At 35.6% G+C, this 27,558-nt stretch overlaps 1 protein-coding gene across 5 annotated transcripts in view; it reads left to right on the top strand.

The window, feature by feature from the left end:
- The window catches only part of Dscam2 (Down syndrome cell adhesion molecule 2), an 828,417-nt gene that overhangs the window by 743,444 nt on the left and 57,415 nt on the right, over nt 1-27,558 (top strand). For 4 of the 5 annotated variants that reach the window (XM_069845583.1, XM_069845584.1, XM_069845582.1 and 1 more), the window contains exons 10-16: nt 6,965-7,249; nt 8,128-8,247; nt 12,230-12,403; nt 15,552-15,702; nt 17,101-17,249; nt 19,269-19,400; nt 24,553-24,850. In XM_069845583.1, coding sequence (XP_069701684.1) covers nt 6,965-7,249; nt 8,128-8,247; nt 12,230-12,403; nt 15,552-15,702; nt 17,101-17,249; nt 19,269-19,400; nt 24,553-24,850 — 1,309 coding nt within the window. Of the gene's footprint in view, nt 1-6,585; nt 6,871-6,964; nt 7,250-8,127; nt 8,248-12,229; nt 12,404-15,551; nt 15,703-17,100; nt 17,250-19,268; nt 19,401-24,552; nt 24,851-27,558 lie in introns of all 5 variants that reach the window. The other variant, XM_069845581.1, reaches the window with a different exon arrangement.

Genomic DNA, 27,558 nt, shown 5'->3' with positions numbered 1-27,558 from the left:
CTCCTGTCTAATTTCTTTATCTGTATACAAATAAAAACCTTTTTCTGAAAATAAGAGGGGAAGTAATGCTTCCACCACATCCATGAACACTACTACACCCCTGGTATACTTTGTTCAGTGTAGATAACATCGCATATCAAGCATGAGAAATTGTTAGCGACATTTCAATGATAATGTTGGATAGCTTGCAATGATGACCAAAATAATAAGATGGGAGAATTAAATAACTATGAATATTTCTAAATATTTTAGGGCTACAGATTCATTTGCTAACCAATACTGTAATTTTGCCACATAATTTTACCGTATAAATTTAATATTGTGATGTGAGACTTTTCAATGGAAATATGTCTTATTTTACCACAAGTACCGGTACCTATGTGCTGCTTCAAGTTGGCTGAAATATGTTTGTATTGCCATCTTCACGTTCCTTGTAAAATCTTTAACATCAGTCAGAAAACCGTCGTGAAAAGATTAAAGGATAGGTTTTATGTAATTGTTGATTTCAGTTTAAGTAACGAATATCTTAATTTATTTTTTATATAATAACTGACATTGGATGACATGGAAATTAAGCAAAATTATACGCTTTTATAAAAATTTAATTCATTATTATTTTACAACTATCTCGAATAATTTAAAATACATTACTTAAAAGCAAAGCTTCAAATAGTTTCTTAGATTAACAATTAAACAGAAAATATTATGTTTTGTCATAGTTTAATTCTATTATTTTATAAATATTATACATTTTATATATTAATTTTGCACATTTAAAACTGTATGATGATTCTATGAAGCTATTTTTATTTCAGAAAGCAATGCACAAGACAGGCTGTTGTTGATGTATTTTCATAACAACATAGGCCTACAATTTCTATCAAAGGAATAATATGACAATGGTGTACAGGATTTTGTTGTAAGTAGATAACACAGACGATCTTAACAAGGAATTTCATATTAGAACTTCTGTTTCCAGACTTCTGTTAGCTGTACGTACTATGACAAGGATATTAAAATGGGTATTAGTATTTGTTTCTTCACAACAAAACAAACAGCGTGAAAACTCGGTACAAAGTAGGGATTATACTGTAAAACACAAAGGAATTGAAAGCTTTTATAGCCTGTTGCATTTGATAGTTACATTATTTTATCTCTAGACAGAAATACCATATGCATAAAAAAACTTTATTTTATTAATCTGAAATACATATACGAAAGTGCCACTTGAAAATTCCAGAAATGAATTTACAAATACAGAACAACTGATGACAAATCCTTAAATTAAAATAATGAATTACTATTAAACGATTTTCAATTGTCACGCAAGTAGCTGGCAACACAAAAAATGATCATTTGTTTCAAAAGCTTAAAAAAGCCAACCGCTGAGACAATGTGAACATTAATCCAGAGATTCACTGAACTAAAAGAATGATGAAACAATAATATTTAATACAAAGTGACCAATTTGCAGCAGAATCTCTTATTTTAGACCTCAGGGATTTGATAACATCTCTCTCCCTAGGATATCTTGACATTCATTGGTTTTTAGTTTTTACCTACTTAATGGTACAGTACCGTTACATTATTGATATTGCAAGAGGAAATGATTATGAAATTGTTTTCAGTGATAAATTAACAGATAACCTCGGGAGAGAAATTTGTTGTTCTTGGTTCAGTGTCTAGGCACATGACTATTAAGTCATTCACCATCTTGCACTCGAGTAGTTTTGTATCTTCTTGTAAAAATAGGCCTACTGTGCATCTTTTGATGTGTGCCATGTTCATCTTCATTTGCATCACACAATTTATGGGAATGTCCTGTCCTGTGCAGCTGATTTGCCAAACAATTATGATGTATTATCAACCTGAATATCGCTACAGTATTATGTAGTTCTTGGAGGAATATCTCAGAATAAAATTTTCCAAGTTTTATATTTTGTTCCATCCGAATTTTGTCGTTTTTGGGTAGATGTGAATTTACTGTACTTTTTATTAGTTGTTTTACAGAATAAAATGGAAGTCCTTTATTAGTTGGTTGTAAAATTGCAGTGTCCTTTTTAGCCAAAACGCCAAAGTTTTATTTCCCTTTATACCACAATGGGAAGGAACTGTAAATTATTCTTTTTTCCTACAGTTTAGTTAGGTAATACTCGTAGATAATTTTCTTACAATTCTGAATTTTAGCCCCTTTTGTAGACTTTTGTGAAATTATAGCTTGTATGGTTCCCTTTGAATGTGATAATGCGGCAATGTTTTGGAATTTATTTCATCTATACACGAGGTTTTACAAAGACATACAAATAGCAGTAACTTTTCCTTCAAAATGTGTTGTACATTCTCCTACAGAATGATAAAACGAAAAGAGAGGACATGGTTCCTCCAAATCCTGCTCCTCTTCAATGTGATATAAAGGATTCATCTGTATAAATTTGTAACTACTCCGTATGTGCGTATCTTGTCTCAGTTCTTTTTATAGCTAGAATCTTCAAAACTAGTTTGTGTTTCAGATAATGATAACGGTATTTTAACATTGTCCTTGAGGATCTAACTGTGTTCTAGGTGAATGATATTTAATGGGTTGTCTTTCATTAATAAATGTTGTTTCCTTTGAGAAATATTCAAGTCTTTTTTGATTTTCTGTACTAATTCATAAAACTTTTCTGTGCTTTTAATCTATCCACAGTTTTGTTATTATCCAACTATTTCCTAAACATAGCAATCTAATTAATTTCTCATATTATATTAGCGTTTGCTCTTTTAATTCCTCAATTATATTACAAATATTTGTAAGAATCTGCATAGCAACAATTGGAGCTTTTCACTGCTTCAGTAATTATCTTAGGGCCTGATTTTGAAATAAGTTGAGTTTAACGAGATAATTTTTGGGTGATGGTATCAATACTTCTCCACAACATTGGATAATTGGTGTGACATAAAATGTTGTATTGCATCCTCATTTTTTCCTGCCAGTCCTTTTAGAAGTGAAATTCTTTTTGTTCTCTTCTCTGTAGGCTTATTATCTACAGTAAGCTTATGTGGTTCTTCCATGAAAGTTTATCATAAAAAATAATTACGTACAAAATAAAATATTTTGCTCCACTAGTCAGGTTTTTATTATTATATTGTAAAGTTCTGTTAATCTCTTTCTTGCCAAGCGAAAAAAATATATATACCGTATCCTTTTTTCAGTGTTTATGTGCAATGGGCAGTATCTTATCACCAGGGAACGGATTTATATGGACTAAAAATATATGAAATATGTAAATATATATGTAGTTATTTTTACCAAAATATGGAATTAAATATGGATTTTTACCAAAATATGGAATTAAATATGGACTTAAAATTATAAAAAAATGACTATGTACGTTAAATATTGGTACATTTTAATCAAACTAAACAAAAAATATAATGGACGTACCTTATCTTCCAATGTAGTTTCAACAAAACACAATTTTTATTGTCTGTTACCATAACAATAGGTTACAAACATTTCTTTCAAGTGCTGAAAAGTGAATCTTCTTCTATTGTCTCTGAGGATAGATTTATACTGACTAAAAGAGCGTTCGACGTCACAAGAAGTAACTGGTACATAATTCAATTTCACAATGTCTGCTCGGGATAAGTCCAAGTTAATCTTCACTGTTGATTCACCACTCATCACAGCAACAACCTTTTGTAGTTCTTCATATCCAGGGTTTTTTGAAAGTACAGTGTCCACCTTAGCTCTTACTGCATCTGCAACTTTACCTCTACCACGATTCAGTTGTTCCACAGTACTATTTATAATTTCAAAACTTTCAGATAGTGAAAGGTGCCTATTTTGGAGACTTTTGAGCGTTTTTATGATGCATGAAAATGTATGCTGAATGTGAGCTAAGTCATTCTTCACACTTATGTCACAGGTAACTGTTTTCGCAGTATCAATTGAGACTGCATCTTCAGAGTCCAATGCAAGGAGAACATTGTTAATAGAGTCTATATGTTCGGCATAATATTCAACTGCTTCTAGCCATGTACCCCATCTAGTTAAAATTGGCTTTGGTGGCAATGGAATTTCAGGGTACATTTCTTTCAACACGTTAACTCTACTGGGAGCTTTGAGAAATACTTTTTTCACTGATGAAATCAACAAATCTACTTTAGGGAAATTGTCTCTGACCACTTCTGCCACACGATGAAATGCATGCGCCACACAAGTAAAATGAGTCAATTTAGGATATACAACAGATAATGCTTGTCCAGCTTTGACCATATAAGGGGCAGCATCGCTAATAAAGAATAACACATTATCGTACATAATACCCTTTGGCCACAGGATACCCATAGCTTCGTTGAACAGTTTAACTATAGTTTTGTTATTGCACTTTTCTAGAACATCACAATGTAAAAGAATTCGTTCAGAATATTGTTCACTTAACAAACCGATAACTACATTACCAACAAGTCTACCTTCTTTGTCGGGAGTCTCATCAATGGAAACCCAAATTGAACTATCTTTAATTTCATCTCTTATCTTCTGTATTGTCTCATCGTAGATGGATGGAGCATACGTCTTCCTAAGTGTTGACTCATCCGGGATTGTATGTTGAGTATATTTTTCAAGGAATTCCCTGAAGACCTTATTCTTTAGTTTGTAGAGAGGAATATCAGCAGAGATGAGAGAACGGCACAGGTCGATGTTAAACTCAGATCTTACATTCGATGTTGTTGGTTGTGTTAAAAACAATTGTCTCTGCTTGGAATTTAGTTGTTTGTTGGCCTGATGTTTACTAGTTGTAATGTGTTGTTGCACCAGGAACTTTTGTGTAGATGATACTGCACACTGACACAAATTACAAAATAATATTTTATTGTCAGTTGATAAACCATCTTCTTTAAATTCTGAAATGTAACTTGTTAGTTTTGATTTTAAATTGACTGAATGACGTACTTTTGGCATATTTACCGTCTTTATAGTATGATTTACAAAACTGAACCTATGTGTACTCTGACTGGCATTTAACTGTTGAGCTGCACAACTGAAGTCTGTTAAAAATTTTAAATTAAATTAATACAGTTTTGTAACTTACTTTCCCATTGTTGATAGGACTGCTAATTTTCAAATAACTCTGATGTTAAAGGGATTACTGAACATGTGTTTAAATCTCTATTGTTGAAATGTATTTTTAAAAGTTAATGGAATTTTGTTTTGTTTTATTGTTAAACCTAATATAATATGGACTGTTTTATATGAAATATGGAAAATATATGGAAATTAACGAAAATATGTACTAAACTCTAAAATATGGAAAAATATGGAAAATAAAAGTAGGATTTTTCAACCCTACACATTGTGAAACATAAAGATAATGCAAAATATAAATTATATTAGCTTTATAAGTAAATATGTATTTACATATAAATCCTTTCCCTGCTTATCACGGTTCATTCTTTCTTATGTTCTCCCACACTTCCTCTAAGCTTCAGTTTCAACCAAATCATCTCAATGAAGAACCTAAGCCGTTGATAGAAGGAGTCTGGAATGTGAAAAGTAGTAGTAGTAGTATTGAAATGTTTTTTGTCTTATGATTTTCATAACAGAGGAAGGTTTCAGGTAAATGAAAGTTATGCCACCTATAATAAAAGTGCATTATGTGTATCGTATTGCAGCTTTTCGATTATATTGAATTATTGTTCTCATTTCTTACAGCATAAGTGACCAGTACACTTAGATATGTAAGAAACAAACCTCCTACATTAAATAAAGATCTTCAGGGTCTGTTAAAATATGGAGTAAAATCTTCCTGTTTAATATAATCAATTTTGCTAAAAAAAAATCCATAATCATTTGATTAATCAAAGCGTTTCAAATTAGCAACATTTGTTACTAAAAGTGACCTCACTAGAATTCAGGAGATGATGCGTACCATATCGAAACTGGTCAATTATGGTGAAATACATGGTTTAATATTAACATAGTGAAGCAGTTATTTATTTCATTACTTAACAAATCTTCACTGATAAAATTTCATGGTAATTCCTTATTTACTAAGTGATGTTATAAAATTAACACTAAATACCTACTACCTATTTTACAAACCAAAATTGCAATTAAAAAGTATTATCATTCAAGATGTCAAGAAGTATGTATTGAAATTTAAGATCTGCGGCATTTAAAAGTACTAACTTCATTGTAAAATTCGTATCACACGAGACCTGGAATAAGCGCCAACTCTGTTATGTCCAATGTGCTCGACTAGCCCAAACAAATGCACTCAAGGTAATTTCACTTAAAACTAGTTGTATTCTTCCAATGTAATGAAATAATATAAATTTTGTCCCAGCCTTAGTTGTGGGATAGTAATGAATCAGAAATACATTAAATTTAGTTTCTAAAAGATCTCAAACGAAGCACTTAATGTGAAGATTTAATGCCGTTTGTTTTATCTCTCACCACAAGAACACATCAGCACACTCGCAAGCTGTACATCCCCACCAGGTGCCACCAAACAGGAGAAGCCAGAACAGGACCTCTGCCACTCTAAACACATATCTGTAACCCTGAATACGAACAAATGTCTGTTTTCTTATTAATTCCAGTTCCTCCCAAACTTAGCGCATTTACCTCAGACATAACACAGCACGTGGGTGAGCGGGCGACGCTGACCTGCTCGGTGACGAAGGGTGACCTGCCACTAACCATTGCGTGGCTCAAGGACGGGAGGCCGCTGGACCAGTCGCAGAGGGTGTCGATCACACAAGTGGATCAGTTCAATAGCATTCTCTTGATTGAAAGTTTATCTCCAGATCACAATGGCAACTACTCGTGCGTGGCACGCAACCTGGCAGCCGAGGTATCCCGCACACAGCAGCTAGTGGTCAATGGTAAACAACAGACTCCGTGTCTGTGCTATTTTTTTTCCAATCTATTCTCTTTTTTCTGCTCTCATGTTTTTTATTCTTCTTCTAATTCTTCCAGTTCCTCCTATAATTGAGCCTTTTTCCTTCCAAGACGGGCTTTCCGAGGGCATGCGCACTCGCACGGTGTGTGGCGTGAGCCGAGGTGATCCCCCGCTCGCCATCACTTGGCTCAAAGATGGCGGCACGATTTCCTCTCACCTGGGAGTGAACGTGTCGGCTCTTGACCCTTATTCTAGCCTCCTCAGCATTTCTAGCCTTGCTTCCACCCACTCGGGAGATTATACGTGCGTAGCCTCCAACCCGGCCGCCGAGGTCAGGTACACGGCCAAGCTGCAGGTAAAAGGTAACGAATTCCGACTCTCTTGCTTTCTCTCTCTCTATCTCTCTTCTCGTATCCGATTTTTTCCCTTTTTTGAATTCGAGAAACCGCCCGCCCGTACGCCCGCCGTGTCTTTACGTTTCCGTTGCTTTGGCACATGGGAATGCATCGGTGATTGGAAGCCCCAGGTTTGTTTCACGAAGGTAATCGTTGCACCTCTTTAGTTGTGTGTTGTCGTTTGAATCGTCTTTATTTCTATGGTCTGCTTTACTGCATGGGTTGTCTTTTTACCCTTCGAATCCGTCTGGGTCTGCCTCCAGACGGACGCTCTTTGAACCTTTTAATACTCCTTTTACACTGCAGTTGTACACTGTTTCGAGTTTTGTATTGTTGTTTTATTATTATGATTATTATTACCATTAATATCCCTCACATGTAAAATGCTTTTTGCAGCGTTATACCACCAAGTAAAAGTAGTTAAATCCTATTTTGAGTTCTTGAGATCTCCATAAATTCAGTATTGTCAATGTTGTGCGATTAAGTAGAGTAAATTGTCAGCTTCTTTTTTAAAGTTTTTTAATGCATCATTCACTCACTCACATTTATGCCGCATCGTCATTTTCAATTATTGTACACTTCCCAAAAATATGTTTTGCACATTTGTATTATGGTTGTCAGAGTTGCCACACTCACAAAAATTAGATGACTTCTGTTATATTTGAAATTGTTGTTAGAGATTTCACGTTGTATTTTATTTTTCTTGTCATGAAAATCTCTGTGTGCAAAATCTTGAAAATGAATCTTATTATGAAGTAATACAAAAATATGAATTGACTAAGTTAGGTTAGGATGAAATGCTTCTGATCTGACTGACCACAGCAGGCATTGTGTCTTGTGCGCAGTTCCACCTCGTTGGGTAGTTGAACCGACCGATGCCAGCGTTGAAAGAAACAAGCATGTGACCCTGCACTGCCAGGCACAGGGTGTTCCACAGCCAACAGTGATCTGGAAGAAGGCAACAGGTAATGAATAAACTTTCAGTCCTTTCTCATGGAACTATCTGTAGTAACTGACTTTGATATTATCACTGATTTCCTAATGCTGATGTTCAGAAAAATATCAACTACTAAAACATTAATGTTTCTACACGATTTAATCTCATGAACTACTTGTGTCCATGTCTTTAAAGCTAATAAATGGGGTCTATTAATACGAATAATTCAAATCGTATTTCTTCAATACGGTAAATAAGTACGTACAATAAAGATGAAGAGATGGATAGATCAAGAAAAATATAGCATTAAGAGTGTGAAATAGAAACAGTTTTAAAATAAACTCTGTAATAGAAAGAAGTCTAAAAATAAGAAGAAAGAGTGTGAGGAGAAGGAGGAAAGGGATGAAAAATAGGAAGTAGAAGAGGAAAATGAAAGGAAAAAAAATTGATTGAAGAAGAAACTACATATACGGTATTACTTTCGTACATTTATACTAAATGAATGAAGTAAAGTCTGATCCGTGACAGAAAGAAAAAAAAAGGTGATAATGATGATGATGATGATGATGATGATGATGATGATGAAAAGGGGGGGAGGAGGAGGAGGAGGAGGAGGAGGAGGAGGAGGAGGAGGAGAAGGAAGAAGAGAAATTTGCTGAGGAAAAAGGAAGAAATTTCTTACACAGTGCTATAGTTGGGCTGGAAAGGACCGGAATACAGTTCTGGTTAAAATTTTAGTTGGACTTCACCATTCTGGTTAAAATTAATATGAATTCAGCATTCCAGTATAAATAGCCTTCTAATTGTAGCTAAATATTTATCGGTAAAAAGATTCTGTTTTTTTATCGGGTTCAATATTCGAGCAAATTTCAATTTACAGTAGACTTCAATTAAACAGAAACACACTATCTTAGAAAAAGATGGAGTGAAAGTCAGCAGTCCAGTGCTATGCATGCAGACAGAGAATGCACTCTGTTGTATAAAGGTAAAGTTAGTCTCAAAAAATGCTGCCAAGCTAGTTAATTTGCAGTGGCACCAAATGAAATTTTCTTCTCACTAAGTGATGAACAAATTACCTGAATTTGGTTAACACAAAAAACTGGCCTCCTGAGACTGATATCACTGGTGTTTATGAAAGTGTGTGCAGATTCCACGATATTTTTCGTTTGGTAGAAAAGCGACTCTTCATAACTGTTTTCCGTGAGTTTATTGACTGTGAAATTGAAACACATGAACTGAAAATTTTAAAACAAACAATCAACACTCTTCCAATTTGAACTTCAGAGCGCAATATCAAAGATGAGAAATGCTCTCCTAGTCTCTAGGAAGTGACTTGATATTCATAGCAGTGTTGGCCCTCCACTTCAAGAGTTCAATCCATACCTTTATGTACAATCGTGGTTGTGAGATGGCAGATGAAAGAGCATGTAGGAAACGACAGCCAGTGAAAGAAATTACATATGAGGCAATGTGGGGTGTTCTGAAATAGACTCTAAGATAAGTTACATTAAATTTTTTTTTCCCAACTACAGCATTGTGTTTACATAATGAAGTAATGGGAAATTTACACATAACATGAAGAATGGATAGAACAGAGAAAAATTCTCTCCAGCACCGGGACTTGAACCCGGGTTTTCAGCTCTACATGCTGATGCTTTATCTACTAAGTCACACCGGATTCCTATTCTGATGCTGGATCGAATCCCCTCAGTTTAAGTTCTACCTCTCAGTTTTCCCTTTGGTGGCCTACCCTCATGTACTGTGTCACAGAATATTGACAGTGGCACAATGTCCAATGCACTATGTACAGAGATGCACTCATTATGAGTGACTAAGTGGCCAGGATCCAATAGGATGAGCGCCGTCTTGAATCACTAAGTGATTACTTATGCATATCATATCATTATGATGTACCGAAGTACATATGATATTTTCGTGCAGAAATTCTGCGTTACCATATGATGAAGGATGGATAGAACAGAGAAAAATTCTCTCTGGCACCGAGACTCGAATCCGGGTTTTCAGCTCTACATGCTGACGCTTTATCTACTAAGCCACACTGGATTCCAATTCCTGCACGGAAATATCATATGTATTTCGGTACATCATAATAATAATATTACACATAACAATTATACGGTATTCCGGTTCAAAATTACACTGTCATTTTATAATTATTTGGCACTTGAGATGGTTATTCAGGTAGAGTAATTGTCTTCAAACAGGAAATAAATAAATATTCCCTTTGTCATAACATCCAGAATTGTGGTGGGAGCCGCATCACGTCAGAAAAGTAGCTTGAGTTTTAAATGACATTAAAATATGAAATCGGAACACATTTAAAGTTTATCACTAACAGGAAAAAAAGAAGAATTAAAGAACGAGAGGAACAGACAGGAAGAATAAAAATGAAGCAGAAAATGGAGAAGAAAAATAACAAAAAAAGTAGTAGAAGAGGAAGGTGAAGTAAGAAAAAAAAACGTTTTCTTTAATCATAAAATCCTATCCTGTCCCATATCCCAAGAGTACAGAACCCCAACACAGTCCTTTCTTATGCTAATACCTACCCAAGATTCATGATACCACATGTTTCTGCTATGAGAGATTACATCTCTGTTAGAAAATACTGTTTATCTGAACTACAAATTTCTGTTGATATGGCGTCCTGTTCTGTGAAACAACTCCGAGAAACCCTGAAAAAGAGAGAATTTAAAAAGTGGTGCGACTATCCTCAAAAAGATAGAGGTCTAGATTTGTTTGTTGAAGTACCAGCTGCGAATTCTTGGATAGTGATGTGTTCCGTCTGTCATTTTCTGAATGGAGGGAGGCCTTCAAAATGACAGCACAAGTAGTACCTGTCCATACTCTCTGGACGCTCTACTGGCACAAGCCACTCAGTGAGTTAGAAAACATTACTCCATGTGCTAGGGAATTGTCACCAGGGAGAATTAGTAAGAATTAAATGATACGAAATCATCAGGACTCTCTTAGCAAATTCTCTTCGATCAAAGAGCTTAGAAGTGTATGAGGAATTGCACTGCATTGCGGAAGGTGGAAGCACACATCAGATTGACATCACTAATTGAAAGAACCAGAAATAATCGACCCAGCTATCCACTATGAAACCTCCGTATCCCAATATAAATTGCCTACTGATCTCAAACAGGATGGTGTTTTGTCGATAATTACGTACTCAGTATTCATAATATGGAATCACTTGTATGGTGTATACATAGCATATAAATTGTTCAAATTAACACTTTATATAGTAATATTTTTCAGTAAAAAAAATATTACTTGTTATTTTATTTACACAAAATTGTATTTTGGGCCAGATAAATAAATTCAAAATTCAATTTCTTCCAAGGTTTAATAATGCATCATTATAATCCCTTTTAGTGGTATTCTCTTCTTCTCATTTATGATACGAATCTCATATCTTTATAGAAAGATCAGCTCAAATTCTTAATGATAAACAAGCCCAATAAATGTCAAAAGACAAAACCTGGAAAAACATAGGTCACACGCGAGAGGATTGCAAGAACAAACACGGAAGGATTCAGTGGCATACTGGTTATGACTGCCTTCCAGCACACCTCTAAAGGATGAATATTCTACAATCAGAAGCCTGGACACTATGCCAATAACCTAACACGAGGTTGGATAAAGACCACATACTCTAATGCAGGAAAGATCCAGAACACTGGGCCTCGAGGAACATCTATACATTGTATTGGGATGCAAAGAAGCTAATGGACTGAAGTTCACCGAGCTAGCCATATGACACACACATACACATACACACATAATTGATTTCTGAAGCATAATGAATCGCATTTATAGATTACATGTCAGACAGTCTCTTCTATTCTATGTACAAATCTTGCACTTGAGGCTTTCATTATAAAAATCCTATCCCATACCGGTTCTTGTGTTTTCTAAGAGTATGGTACAAGTTTTTTCGAGTCAGGGGTTTGTTAATGATATCTCAACTAATAATGGTGTTACAGGAAGCAAATCTGGAGAATATGAAGAAATCAGAGAGCGTGTGTACACCAAACTCTTAAGCAATGGCTCGCTCCTGCTGCAGAACGTGAAGGAGGATCGGGAGGGCTTCTACCTGTGTCAGGCAAACAATGGAATCGGCACTGGTATAGGCAAAGTGGTGCAGGTCAAAGTCAACTGTAAGTTTGACTAAATAATTTATTTACAGTAATTACCTTCACGGAATAATACGAAGTAACTTACTATAGGATTAATATTTCTGTATTATCTTCAAATCATTGCAATTGGACAACTATGGAATGGAATGAATGTCTAGTTTTGGAGTGACAATAAAAAAAAACAGGAAACGTAATTTCTAACAGATATTTTACCAATACTGGAAAATGATAAGTAAATATTTTCTCGAAACTGATTATTCATTGTTAGAGACCTCTAAATAATACTGTATGGAAAATTACGTAACAAAAGAAATTTTGTCTTTAGATTGCGTACTAGATTTTTCTCTCAATATAGGCTACCTCTCATAAAATATGATTTTCTAGTAGGCCTATATATAAGAGGTATTACATAAAATCTTCATAGTTCATTCAGTACAAAAAAAAAAAAAAAAAAAAAAAAATTAAGAGTGTTAGTACCGCGCAGCAATTGCAAACACAGCAAAAATAATTGAGTAATTTCATCATACAATCAAGAACTCTTAAAACTATTATAACCTTAACAATAACCGACTGATTATGAGTTATTGTGTTAGAAAGTACTAAGCTTGTAATAAAATGTAAGGTCTACATTAGTCGAATGAATAATGTTTTAAATATTGTATAAAGTAATGAGTTCTGTGTTCTATGTGAAGAATAATTGTATGACAAATCATTTTACACTATAACCAATTTAGACATTTTATCATATCTTTCAATAATAGAAAATGTAAATTAATCATGCAATGGGAAGTAGACAGGAAATATTTTGACTGCCTTGACAGACAACAATCAAATTCAAAATCGTTTAATTGATTAAAATAAGGCTTTATTTTAGGATAAGACATTAAGTAAGATCAACATTTTGTGTTACCGGTAGTTATTACAAGAATATAGTTACTGGACTGGGCATAGTGAAAATTAATCCCTAAGGGGAAATGTTACCAAATCATGAGAGTAGAGCACGTAGTGAGTTGTTTATGATGGTTATTCATATTATTTTCTCCATATTATTCATCGTGCTCAAAATTTTTGGGAATTTAGACCATGTCATAGATGTATAAATATCACGTAGGTGCGTAGGTCCTACTGGTAGCCTACGTCTGTGACACTAAAAAAATATCTCTCAACATTTCTTCAATACCAGTTTCGAAGTTTATTTGTAACTTTAGGGGGTTAGGTACAGCTTACAGCAGTAAAATTTTGGAAATGTTCAACATTTTTTTCCTCCATTACTGTATCTCGTACAATAATGAAATTAGTATGTGAAAAACACTGTCCTTCTGCTATACGAAAAAAATATTTTTACGATTAAAAAAATTATTTACATTTCCCCCTCCCCCCCTAAAATTCTGTTCACTGTGTAGTGATGAAGCGCTTCCCTCATAACTAAAAAACTATCCAACATTCTGTTATGAAATTTTTTGTGTGTATTTATGCATGTCATATCTACAATATGATGCAAGATCACTTCTCTACCTTTGATAGGTTGTCTGATAAAATATAAACTCATTTTAAAAAATGTTCAAATATCAGTATTTTCTTCTAACACAAAATAAAAAAAATATATTATTTATTAAGGAATGTAGTTGAAAGAGCATGATATTGTAAACATGAGTTTTAACAATAAAGTAAGAGAGAGAACATGAAAATTTTAACAAGTTTGAGTTACGAGGAAATGCTTTATCACTGCACAGTAAACTGGCACCATTTTGAATTTTGAAAAAGAAATGTAAATAATCTTTTTTTTTTCAATCGTAATTTTTTTTTAATATAGCAGAAAGACGGTGTTTTACACATACCAATTTTCATTATTGTACAAGATACAGGAATAGAGAAAATAATGTTGAATATTTCCAAAAATTTTACTGCTGTAAGCTGTACCTAACCCCTTAAAACGTTTTATGTAAATAATAAACATATGTCCAATAAATTAACACTAACAATGTAAATAATATCTTTCGTTACAGAAGAGACGGCTTGTGTAATTCCTTTCCAGGAAACATGGTCGCAATCAAAAGTATAAAAACAAAACTAAGTGGAAATATAGATAATTCAATATCTCGTGAAACCAAATGTTTGTGTGCACCGTCACATATAGTAAGAAACTTATGGTGGACATAAGTGAGTAGGAGCGTAGCGAGGGAGGGAAGCTTCTCATTCCACATTCTTCTTCTCCTGATGCACAGATTGGTTTCAAGAGATATCGAATGGTCTATACTGAAGCTTGTGGAGAGACAACAGAACAGGGTAAAGTTGCTATGTAAACGTAAAATAAAAGCAGTACAGGCAACAGTACCAGTAGTGAAGGAAAGTGGCTGTAATGTTTGGCACATGTTTTACCATACTGACTCCAGTTTAGATGATCTGAGAAGATTTGGCTATTAGGGTGGTTATCTTTGGATTGGAAGGTTCCAAGTTTGGTTCCATATAATGGAAAGATATTTTTATATTCTCCATAACTTTGAGGCCAAATAAAACAAAAAATGTCTCAGGATTCAGGAGGATAGAGATGAGCCCTCTTATTGAATCCGTAAAAGAAGGCATAGGAATTCTGTCTCTTTGTTTGCTAAGTGGAACAGTTTTACTTCCATAAAAATATTGGATTTTATTAACACAGTTCAGTGCAGCAGATATTTCTTTAAAGGAACTCTTCAAAAATCGTAATGAAGTTGTTCAATCAAAGCATAAAACAAGATAGTCTGAAAAGATGCAGTTTTGATTTTATCCGTTTCTAGTAATAAAATTATTTTCTCTTTTCAAATTCATTACATCAATTGAATATTGCTTCAATTACTTGATCACTGATAAGACAGTAGAGTAGACTGCAATATTATTTAGTTTTGTGAGCTTTGTTCATTTTAAGCACAGTATTTCTCTGAATCAAACACAGATCATGAAGTAAATTCGTAAAGGATGATAAGTATTTGAGGTCTCAGGATTATTTGAAAATTTTTTCGTTCCACTCGAACACTGGAATTGACCATTGCATGCTTCCTTTCATAAATATTCTTAAAGACAACATTTTATCTTTTGTTAGATCCTCTTTCGATTGGTTTGGTTTGCTTGAACAACTCCATTACATGTTTTGAAGAATTAAGGTCCAGTGATGCTTATTGTGGTGTGTTTACAGCATCCCCCTATTTCTCAGCCCCCTCTCGAATAGTGACAGTGAAGAAAGGAGATACGGCAACATTGCAGTGTGATGTGAATGGAGACAAACCAATCAATGTGGTGTGGATGCGTGGCGGCAAGCTGGAGTTAACACCAGCCTCCAACTACAGGTGACTTAAAGTTCCTTAGCCTGAATCTATTTGGTTTGTTATGACTACGAGTTAAATCATGTTATAATGTGGTGTTATGATGGCCATGTTAGTTTTTTAGGAACTAATCTTACGTGAACCTCACTATACATTATATTACACTAAAAGCCATGTAAAAGGTTTAATTATGAAGAAAATGAAATTTTGCTCCATCTCCTTCGTTTTTATAACCCTAAGATACGTATTCGTTATATCAACAATCCAGATAATATATAGAGTTGTTGTTACTTTCAATGCGCACACATTTAATATTTTAATCTAGATAATGCCAGATAAAGGCCAAAGTGCAACAAGTTTCTAATATAAAAATCTACCTACATCATATTATTTTTTTTTTTTTTAAGTAAGAGAAAATTCTACCATCCACTATCAATCCCTATATCATCATCATCATCATCATCATCATCATCATCATCATCATCATCATCATCATCATCATCTACAATCATCGTTCACCACCACCACCACCATCTACAATCATCATTCATCAAATATCGTCATCCATCATCCATTACCATCATCATATCACAGGCAAAACATGAAATTTCATATTCTAAACCATTCCTGCAAGTGTTTTTTTGGTCATCTTTCATCTCTTATTCTTTTTACATGACCATGCCATATTACTCTTCTTATGTCAGTTTCCTCTATTACATTATTTTCCTGTTTATTCTCTTTTTGATTTCCTCATTTGTAACAGTTTGTAATTATGAAAGTTCACAACTTCTTCTTCCAAAATCCATTTCGGTCACCTCAAATTTTTGTTTTCTCCATACAGCAATAGGTATGCTCTGAACTGTTGGTTCATATATTCTTTTTTTTTTTTTTCCTTGTTCTATTAAGTTGATCGACCATAAAATTGAATTTAATTAATTTGTTTTCTTGAGCAATTCTACTGTGTATTTTCCATTAGTTCCCTGTATGTTCCACGCTCTAATATTCAGCATCCTTTTTCGCATTCATAGTCGACTACAGTTTTATTCTATACAATTCTTGAGAAAATTTTTGTTGCAAAATTTTTTCCAAGTAATGGGTAAAAGTTTTTGTTGTAAACTGAACAACAATCTGCGAAAAGAAACCAAACCATGAAAAAGTCACAAAAATAATTTTGCTCCTTTATAACCTTTGGAACTGATTTTTCCTTGGAAATTGGATTCATTTCAGATAAATTTACTTATATCAGAGTAATGAAAAGGTCAAATAGGTGATTTCAGCCTCACCTATTACATCAAAGCCTTAATCCCTAATTTGTAGGACCAGAATTTGTAACCAAGGTTTATTCCTATAGATAGGTAAATTCAACTCTGTAAGAGCCGCTGTGTTTACATGTATTTAACTGCTTTCTGTGCATGAATTCAGGGTCTCAGTGAAGCAAGACTCAACGCCAGAAGGAGTGAGTGCAGAGCTCCAGATAGCTGCAGCAGAGGCAGCTGACAGTGGGGCGTACTTCTGCCAAGCCAGCAACCTGTATGGTCGGGACCAGCAGTTGGTACAACTGCTTGTGCAAGGTGAGAGTCGTGAACAAAGTGGGGCACATACAATTTTGAAAGTGTGGAGAAATCTGAAATTAAAAACAATGATATCGAAGAAGTAATCCTAAATCCAGAGAGAGTTGTTTCACTAGTTAATAGCTATAATTTTTCATTGATTGCCCTTTTTAAACTACAGGGGCTAGTAAGATGTAACACGATAATACTGTGAAAATAGGACAGTGGTATAATGACAAGAGTGCAGAAAAACTGCCCTGCAACTGTTCTAATCGTAGGATCTGCTTGGAATCGAACCCGATATTTTGGTAAGAAACCTTTAGTTGGTATACTAGAGAATTCGCAGGTAAGGGTAGACTGCAAGTTTTCATCGGCTGTTACTTTCTTTAGACATATTTACAGTTTTAAGTATCAGTATACTTCATCAAAATAAAGTGCACAGAATTAATAAGGTATGTTTTTCTGCATGTACAAGGATTTATATTTTTCGAGTAAGGTTTAGTACTGGTATGACAGGGAGGGGGATTGCAAAAGAAAGTCTCGCCCAAAAGTGGGTCGCGCCTTCAGAAAGTTTGGGAACCACTGTTATATATTATTACTAGCGAAAGAGAATGATTTTATCTGGTCCTACACTTGTGACTGAAACCTTTGTTTCGCAATGTCTTTGAAATGGATACTCAGGTTTCGACTTGCTGCTTCGACTCGTAGCAGTGGCCTATAGCATCTGATCATTAGCTCGATATGGAGTGATAAAGTGTTTCTGTTTCGGTCCTTTTAACTCCTCTCTATTATTCAGAACCTCAATGACACTCAGTGCAGCAGTGTAGGCATTGTTGGTATTGCTTACTGTATTATAGCAGAGTTAAATGCACCATCATCAACAACAACAACAACAACAACAACAACAAAATGAATTGAAATATCATTGAATCGGTCGGAGCTAAAAGGAACTAAGTCAAAATATGCAGTTTTTTGGTTATGCAATCATTTGAACAATGGATGTCATGCACATCAAACGGTGGAAGAAGGAACTAAGTCATATTTTTAAATGTTCTTTGGTCTTCAATAACATAAAAATATTAATATGGTAGAATGTTTTTTTGCTTCTCCTGAAAAGTTGTGAAAAGTGACTTAGTTCCTTTTAGCTCTGACTGATTTATTAATACCAAATTAAAAATATCCAGACAACAGGCATTTCTTAAGAGACAGAACAGAAAGGTTCCAAAAATTCAAGAAACAGAATGCTGTTCCGCTCCGCTCCAATCCATTTCAAGCCCTTATAACAATTGAGAAGTCTTGCCCACTATCCTTCTTTACCCAACCAACTCGGAAAGTGAACACAATATGATGTGCCATCTCCAGTTCTTTGCTGTTGTTTATTTCTGTTGACAAAAATAGTTTCAGAAAATGGACGCTACTGTTAATGTATATTTAAATGCAAGCTCATTCATTCATTCATTCATTCATTCATTCATTTTACTAATGGCGGGTACTTGACTATTCGTCATTCACCCATATGAAGCTAAGTTCTGTAGGCAAATTTACCGACAGAGTCATTGCCCAGGGTGTGCCAAGGAGGCTGGTCTATGCTACACCCACGATGAGATGATGATGATGATGATGATGATGGTGGTGATGATGATGATGATGATGATGATGATGATGGAGATTAGTTAGGATGCCACAGAGGAACTGGAGAGTCAACATACCAAAGGCATGCCATAAGAGTATTATAAATTAGCGAGAGCATCCTCCTGAGTCGTGAGAGTATAGTATAGTATTGGTATATAATACTTCATCCATGATTATGATTTAAGATGTATGTGCAGAGACCCGAAGTATAGTATAATATACCTGCGTTTGTGTCCTAACTATAACCTGCAAAATTTTTTCAGCATTTCTCCTCATGTCAGCGACTTTTTTTTTTGAAGTGAAGAATTATATTGAACTTCAAAAATAAAACAACAAATGTCTCAGGACCCAGAAGGATATTGAAGAGAACATGTTCATAACATTACGCCATGTACTTTTTATATTCAGAGCCTCCAAGAAGTCCCACCAACTTGGAATCTGTGATGATCAGCAGTCGATCTGTTAACATCCAATGGCAGCAGCAGGCTACCGATTCAACAGAAGTAACAAAATATCTGGTGCAATATCAGGAGAATCACGGTGAGTGGTGTTCGTTAATTAAATGTACTGCCGACAAAATTATCCTGTAGCACTGCTTGTGAACAACGAAGTACACATGTGCCAAATGTTTCTTACTCACATTTAACAACTAACATTTATATTAAATGGCTTTCCATGGCTTACCAAATCACTTCTTCCCACCATACAATCCATTTCTAACCGATCCTGTTTTGTTCTTCCTGTTTATACGATTATTTTATTATTTTAAGAGTCAAGTTTTACATAGTTGTCTAACATCATCTTAGATTGGGAATGGGTTTGAATACTGCTTGGTCTTATTACTGGTAAGTGTTTAGATTTTCCTCCCTCGGAGTTTACCCAAGTAAAAAGTGAATGTCAGGTAATCCCTTGGCGAATCCTCGGACTCATCTCGCCAAATGCCATTTTAAATCACCAATTCCACCGACAATTGATACAGTGCCTTTAAATGCAGTAACCTATTAAAAATCACCATTACTCTTCCCACTCATTCTTGTTTTTCCTATATATTCCATACAATATTAATTTCAGTTGTTTCTGTCCAGATTTAGATCTAGGTCTTGAAGTAGGCCTATCTGCCTTGGTTGCGGGTGTATGAATGAAAATTGATCTTATGATACCTCGTATATTTTGAGTTTATATTCTTGCTGCCAAAATTTATTTCGCCATAAATTGAGGGGCTCAGTGGAAAAGGGGCCCATGCCATATTCCTGTTGATTTTTAGTTTATTGGACAATCCGACAGACCTCTTTTATGAACTTCCAGTTTTATGGCTTGTACCTACCGGACATGGTAAGCATTTATAAATGTCTCTTTTATACTTGAAGAGAAACAATCTCAGTGGAATAAGTGCTTTTACTACAAATTTACTTTTTGTGGCATGGACCCCTTTTCCACTGAGCCCCTCAATTATTGAGACTTCATTAATCCAAGGGCTTTAGCTTATTAGCTGCTCCACAGTTTTCCCTTTTCCAGCTAATTGTGCCTCGTACAGAAAATAATCAACCAATAGAATACCGGAAGAGAGAAAGTTCACCAGATTAAAATTCTGATACTTCGTTATATTAATAACATTCGGTACTCATCCTCCCCAAAGTAACTGCTGGAAGTGTTACCCGTCTTGTGTGATATATAATTCACGTAACATCACTCACAGAATCTGTTTCAATGAACCTATTCACTAAATGTAATATTGTTTATCGTGTGTCAGTCTCTGGCATGTCATCAAGGCAGATAGAGGGGAAACGGGAGTGATGGGACAAAATGGGCTGAAGCTTGTGGGAGGGTGATGGTGCAACGTTGTTAGGCCCCACGTTGGCGTCAATTGTCGTATGCTGGTCTCCACTGACGTCCCTCTCTGATGTGTCGTCGAGGTGAGGAGAGGGAAACCGGGAGTGACGGGACAAGAGGGGCAAAGCTTAAAGGGGAATGATGTATCGATGTTAGGCCCCATGTTGGGCGCCAATTGTCGTACACCGGTCTCCATTGATGTTCCTCTGACATGTCGTCGAGGTGGATAGAAGGAAAACAGGAGTGATGGGACAAGAGGGCCAAAGTATAACAGGGAATGATGTATCGCTGTTAGGCTCCACGTTGGGCACCTATTGTCGTGTGCTGGTCTCCGTTGACGTCCCTCTCTGACGTGTCGTCGACTAACCACTAAAATGGCGATTCGACTATTTTCACGAGTTCGTCTCTCTTTACCTGCATGGCTCGTGAATCTTCTAATGCCTAGCTTATTTCACCACACCTGACTGGTGTTTATTTAGTTCTTCAGGCATCAGCTCTTTCTGTGTACATGCCAAGAGAAAGGGAATGAGGGAAATATAAATAGAAATTATGATGTGAAAGCTGTATGGTTGGTGATCCCTGTCCCTCGATACTACCTGGGTTGTCTGCAGGGGCGGCTTTCGAAGGGGGGCTGCGGAGCTGCAGCACCCCCAGACATTTGTAGCTCTTGTCTCGTCTTATGTTGTGAAATATATTTATTATACAGTCCCTATTTAGCGGCTCGAATTTTTTTTTTTAACCTCTTCCCTTACTATTTATTTTACCAGTGTTGTGAAAAAAAGTGTAATATTTTTTTATTTTCGTAAAGAGGTCATTTAATATTGCAGAATCACTGTACATCACTAATTTTCTTACATATTTAAAAAATCACTATGAAGTAGACAATGGGTCTCAAACGAGTTAACTCGGGTTAGTAAATTTTGACACATGTTAGCAACCCGAGTTAACTCGGGATAATAAGGGAAGTGGTTAATTTCGCTCTCATTGACATGCACACACTCGTTAGTGAAGTCACTTCCTCCCCTGGTACTGCCAGAGCGAAACAAGAGACAAGGACGGATTGGTGAAGCCACTTCTTCTCCTGGAGCTGCCAGTCTCGTTTCGGATGCTTTGCGCGTTAGTTTTACCCCTCCCCCTACTGCCCCTCGCCATGAATCCAGAGTTTTCAGGCGCTGCAAAATTTGCAGCTGTTTGGCAGTAGCGCGCAGTTTTAAATACATTTTCTTCAATGTTGTGAGTATAACAAGTACAACAATGTTTAATTCTGTACAATATTTACAGTCTATTCAGTTCAGTACCTTAACAATTCAGGAAAAATGTGAAATTAAGTGCCCATGAGTTGAATCTCACAATGGAAAGAGCCGCTAAACAAAATAGCCTACAAAGCTAGCATATTTTTTGCTAATTTATCCAGTATCCCTGCTTTCTTCTCTCGATCTCCACACAGTCTGTATTAGATTAATGTGTTTCAAAGACAATTCCAACAGCTGGGGCAACAAGATGGAGTTTTAAAATAAGAATAGTAAATTATGTTCATGAGAAGAAGGAGCCATTGCTAGAATTTTTTCAAACCATAATGGAATCTGAAACATCTAACAACATCACAACAAATGAGGCAAGCGCCCTGGTGCGTACTCTTGAAGATCCTGAATTCAATTTCTGGCTCAGTTTTTTTTCATTTATTGATATATCATGTAGATATATTATACAACCAACTACAACATCGCCAGTTAGATATTTCTAAGGTTCAAATCTGCATATAAAAAATTAACTTATGGTTTATTTCACGACACTCGCAACTGCAGAAGTTATATCAGCGTCGCCAGTGTGCCGGAATTTTGTACCGTAGGATTCTTTTAAATGCCAGTATATCTAGTGACATGATGACATGAGCCTGTCTCATTTAAACAAATTTAAGTGCCATCGACCTGGGCCAGGATCGAACCCGCAACCGACTATGCTACCGAGGCCGACTCTGCATATCAAGCTTTGTTAATCCCATACAGACAATACGGAACAGTGAGTGCACAGTTGAGCAGCGAGATCTGTGAAAATGAAAACCCTAAAAAGCGTCGTAAGGTCGAAGGGATTCAGACAAGGGTTGCGGCAGCCAAGGAAGTGTGTGACCTCATTTTCACACAAGCTAACACCCGATTCCAGTTAATAGGTTATCTGATATTATTTTCTCTTCTGTGTCAAGAAAAATTTGAATGCTACAAAAGCTCATTTCCTGAAAATGACCTAAATGTATGTGTGAAGCTTTTTCCAGTGTTCGATAAAGACAAACTAAAATCGGAACTCACTGTGTTGTATCAGAGACAAGAATTCAGAAATATCAGTGACGCAATCAAGCTCTTGCAGTTTCTTCTATCTGAGAACTTGCAGGCCTCATTTTCAGAAGTTGTGGAACTACTACGCACATAGCTATCACCATACCAATGACAACTTCCGAACCAGAACGTTGCTTTTCGTGTTTGAAGAGAGTAAAATTCTATCTTAGAAATACGATGAGAGAAGAGAGACTGACCGCATTAGCTATGTTTTCCATTGTAAAGACTATGTTAAACGACATATCGGATTTTAATAGGAAGATGATTCAAAAGTTTGCAACCTACAAGACAAGGCGCATGGAACTAATCTTTAAATAAGGTAAGTTGCATGGTTTATTTTTGTATGCAGCCCCCCTGAATTCAACACCCACGAGCCGCCACTGGTTGTCTGTCTGTCTGTCTGCCTGTCTGTCTGTCTGTCCTTGACAACCAGTAAAGGCACGCAGTGACTCATCTACGAATAAGTGCAGTTTATTATATTGTGTTGTGTTTCGCAATGTTACCATACATATCCAATGCCTGAACGTGTACACATTTTGAAAACACACACATGGAAAAATAAATCTTGTGACAGAACAAAGGAAAACTTACGACGTAAATTTCGAGGCTGACCAAGTCCATGTAAAAAAAAAAACAATACTAACTTTAGTGGGTGGGTTTAATGAAACAGGTTCTGTGAAGAATATAATATCAGTTATGTATCATACAATACTTCCAGCAGCTGTGAGAAGGGTGAGTACCGAATGTTATTAATATACCGGTAATATAGTACCGGTACATAACTTTAATCCAGTGAAGAGATGCGAGTTCGTGGAAGCAAGCAGAGGTGGTAGCAGGTGGGACTTGCCACTGGTCAGCTGGTGGAAACAGTGGGAATGTTCGCCGGAATTCACTGTACTGTCATACTTCAAACTGTAATTGTTTCAAGATTTTAAAATTTGTTTTTTAGCTTCGATTAATTTGAATGATTAAAACCAGTGATCAGCAGATTAAAACTAATTCTGGTCGCTGCCCTGTATTAAGATTTAGTGTATTTTAGCCAACCTTGCTTACAAGTATCTCATCAGGGGGCAGTGATGACCTGTAAGCATTTCTGTCACTACATTTAAAATTCTTCGACTAATAATGTGGCGGATTTACTAACTCAGTGGTACCAGTATGTAGTCTTTGAATAAGAACTTTGTTCTTCTTATAACTTATGCTTCATTAGAAACTCTTCTGGATTTAAAGAGATCTTCTTCCATTGAGTAAAACACTTATAGAAAGGCTAATAAAAGGCTTTGGTCTAATACTTGAGGATGAAATTAACTATTTTGCCTCTTCTTACTCTGATTAAAAAATACTTTAAAGTAAGTTATTGATCCAATTTTGAAAGAAAAATCAGTTCGAAAGATTAATGGTTATAAAGGAGCAAAGTTATTTTTGTGACTTTTTCATAGACTGGTTTCTTTCTGGAGATTGTTCTTCACTTTATCACAAATAGGTAAATAAAAAGTTGATGTACCTACCTAACTTAATTCTGTGTTCAACAGGTCCTTGGCAACAGATCGAGCTCACAGGTTCGCCACTCCAGCACACAGCCCTGATTGAAGACCTCAAACCTGCAACCAAATACGTGTTCCGAGTGGTTGCTGAGGGTCCAGCAGGTCTCAGTGGGCCCAGTCCAGAGTTAACTGTGAGAACTGAACCCCAGCGACCGGCAGGCCCCCCACTCAATGTGGCTGTAAGGCCTGTGTCTTCTACGGAGCTTCTGGTCACGTGGTCGCCACCCCTTGCAGAACTGAGGCATGGAGACATCCAAGGCTACAATGTCGGCTACAGGGAAATTAGGTACGGCTGATGATAGCCAATTTGCGTCTGATGTCCTATATCCCCTAGATTGATTCTCAGACTGGATGAAGGGTTAGAAACACACTAAGTCAAGTCGCAAGGAATAATGAAATCAATTTTGTGTGATTCCTGAACACTGGTATCGCAGATAAAAGGAGGATCATGCTTTGGCCAGAAGGGAAATTTTATTCTTCCCTATTGGATCAGAAATCTTCATGGTCTTCTTGTAAGAAGTCGAAGCAGTGAAGGAAGGTACTTTTAAGAAATTCAGAACAGTCTGGAGTGAAGAATCAGCTATGAGATAGGCCATTTCCTCAAGTGCGTATGATATGATATCAATAAATCTCTTCTAAAAAGAATTTTAAACAGTGACAGGGATTCTGACGTGACACAGTCACTTGCTGAAGATTCCATATGTAGGAGATGTGTGAAAGAACAATAAACTTCGTCACACAAGCAGTTCCAGTGTCCAGAATTGGATGGAGACAGGTATGATATCTTATGAAGTGCTCTTCACCTTCTGAGGATTTAATGAAGGTTAAACCAGCCGGAAGGGTTTCATCAGTTGTAGTGAAAGCAACCTAAAGGTGACCCAAAAATCAAACCTCTGATATCCCAGACATCCCAGTTGAAGTTGTTGCTTTTGGCCAGTTTGCTATTCATTATTTAAAAAAAAAAAAAATGCTGCAAGACTCGTAAAGAAAAATCCAGATGGAGATGCTACAAACAGAAGATAACTGGTTTTATATTGGAAAGGTACCATACTCGGTACTGGTGAATCTGTTCTGGGGGTTATGAAAATGAATTTGGGTATTAAATGCAGATGTAGAAAGGAAAATCATAACAGTAGAAACGGATAACTTTCAAAGAACTTCAAGAATTTCTAAATTGAAACATGTTAGAAATGAAAGTATAAGCTATGGAAAAAATGAATGCCAAGGAAAACCTAATAAGTTGAATTGAAAGAAAACAGTTAAATTGATTTGGACACCATTTGAGAAAGCCGGAGCACAGATAGTCAAAAAATTATATCAATGGAAATCATCAAGGAAAAGGGGAAAGAAAAACAAAAGAAAGAAACATGAAGGGAAGACATACTAAAGAATATAGAAAAACTAGGAGCCTGAAAATTTAAGATACCGGTACGTAAGAAAGAAAGCTTTGGAAATAGGTGTACCTTTTCAATCCTGAGTGGATAAAGGCGCAAGTAATGAAAACGAACAAAATTAATAATACAAATATTTACAAATTTAGCAGTGGCGTGCTGTACATGGAAGGCAAGGCAAGCATTGCTTCCCCTCCTCATACAGCGAAAAAGATGAAATGTAATGCAGAAATTATATTTCAAACGTCAGAATTAGACTTCTCTGATCTTAAAATGTCACCAAATTCTTTCCCTGAGCGCCTGTCCTGGTTAAGACAGATTTGTTATTCATATTCTTAGCTCGAGGCGTCTATGCTGCCATATATGGATTCGTTTATTTCCGTTTGATGATTTTGCTGCTAAAGAGAGGTGAATTGCTTTGGTCTTGAAATATATTTAGGTTAGTTGGCTGTTATCAGTTCTGTATTATAGGCTACATATAACAATTTGTATTATTGCTACCCTCACATAAAATTACACCACGACCACATGCCACTAAAAGATAGTAAATAACAACAGTAATTAAAAAAATGTTATAAATACGAGTATGATGGTGATCATTGGCTACAAAACCAGAGATAATATTATTAGGGGCTGCAAGACAACAAACACTAAAAAATAGATTAAAGGATAACCTTTGCAATTCAATGTATTTATCCTGACATTCATTCTGATAACACTAAATATATTCTCAATATAATTTCTTCTTATTATCCTATTATCTAACATTACTTGAAATATATTACCGGTAGTTTAAATTTGCTACACAGTTTATATTTCATTGTTTCATTAAAAAGTCAAGGTATTTTACTATTTAATTCATATCTGTAACTTTTATCGAGCTCAAATAATTTCGTAATCTTTGTAACTTGTAAGTTTATTTATATGTCTGCATACTTTTTACTGGTTGAGTGGAAGAGAAGCCCTTATGGCCTTAACTCTGCCAGCTTAAATAAATTATTATTATTATTATTATTATTATTATTATTATTATTATTATTATATTTTCTGCCAGAGAATGTAGATATTTCCTCTCAAGTCCAAGTTGCTGGAAGAATTGCAAGATCTGTCAATAGAAGGTTCACCGGGCACCCAAAAAGCAGATTTCTGACAGTAAATTGGCAGTTGTAGTATCATAGCAGCTTTCATAAATTGTTTTCTTTTTTCAATCCACTTCTTGAACCTGGTCTTTCTCATTATTTTTTATACCTGTCAAGTCAGTCACATAAAATATTAGCTTCAGTCAATCCCTTTTTAAAAGCAACAATATCTGCAAAGCAATTGGCCACTTTGTTATCTATTGCTTAAACTTTTTCATAACAATCAAATCCCTTGCCAGTCAACATATTGGTGAGGGCACGTTTAACTTTGATATATTTATGATTAATAAGGAGAGAATTAAAGGAACATGACCCAATACATGGTTCAGAATTTCATTCTCCTTTGTACATCATTTACAAAGGGTAGTGCCATTAATACCTCCATTATTACCTGGTACCCCTCGAAGATTGTCATAATTGACTTCCTGGCCAAAAAAGGAACAAACATCACACAAACTCAAAAT

This window comes from Periplaneta americana, chromosome 14 (genome assembly GCF_040183065.1).
Source record: "Periplaneta americana isolate PAMFEO1 chromosome 14, P.americana_PAMFEO1_priV1, whole genome shotgun sequence".
Classification (NCBI taxonomy): Eukaryota; Metazoa; Arthropoda; class Insecta; order Blattodea; family Blattidae; genus Periplaneta; species Periplaneta americana.
The sequence above is the reverse complement of the archived record's forward strand: the minus strand, read 5'-3'. Positions and strand labels throughout refer to the sequence as shown.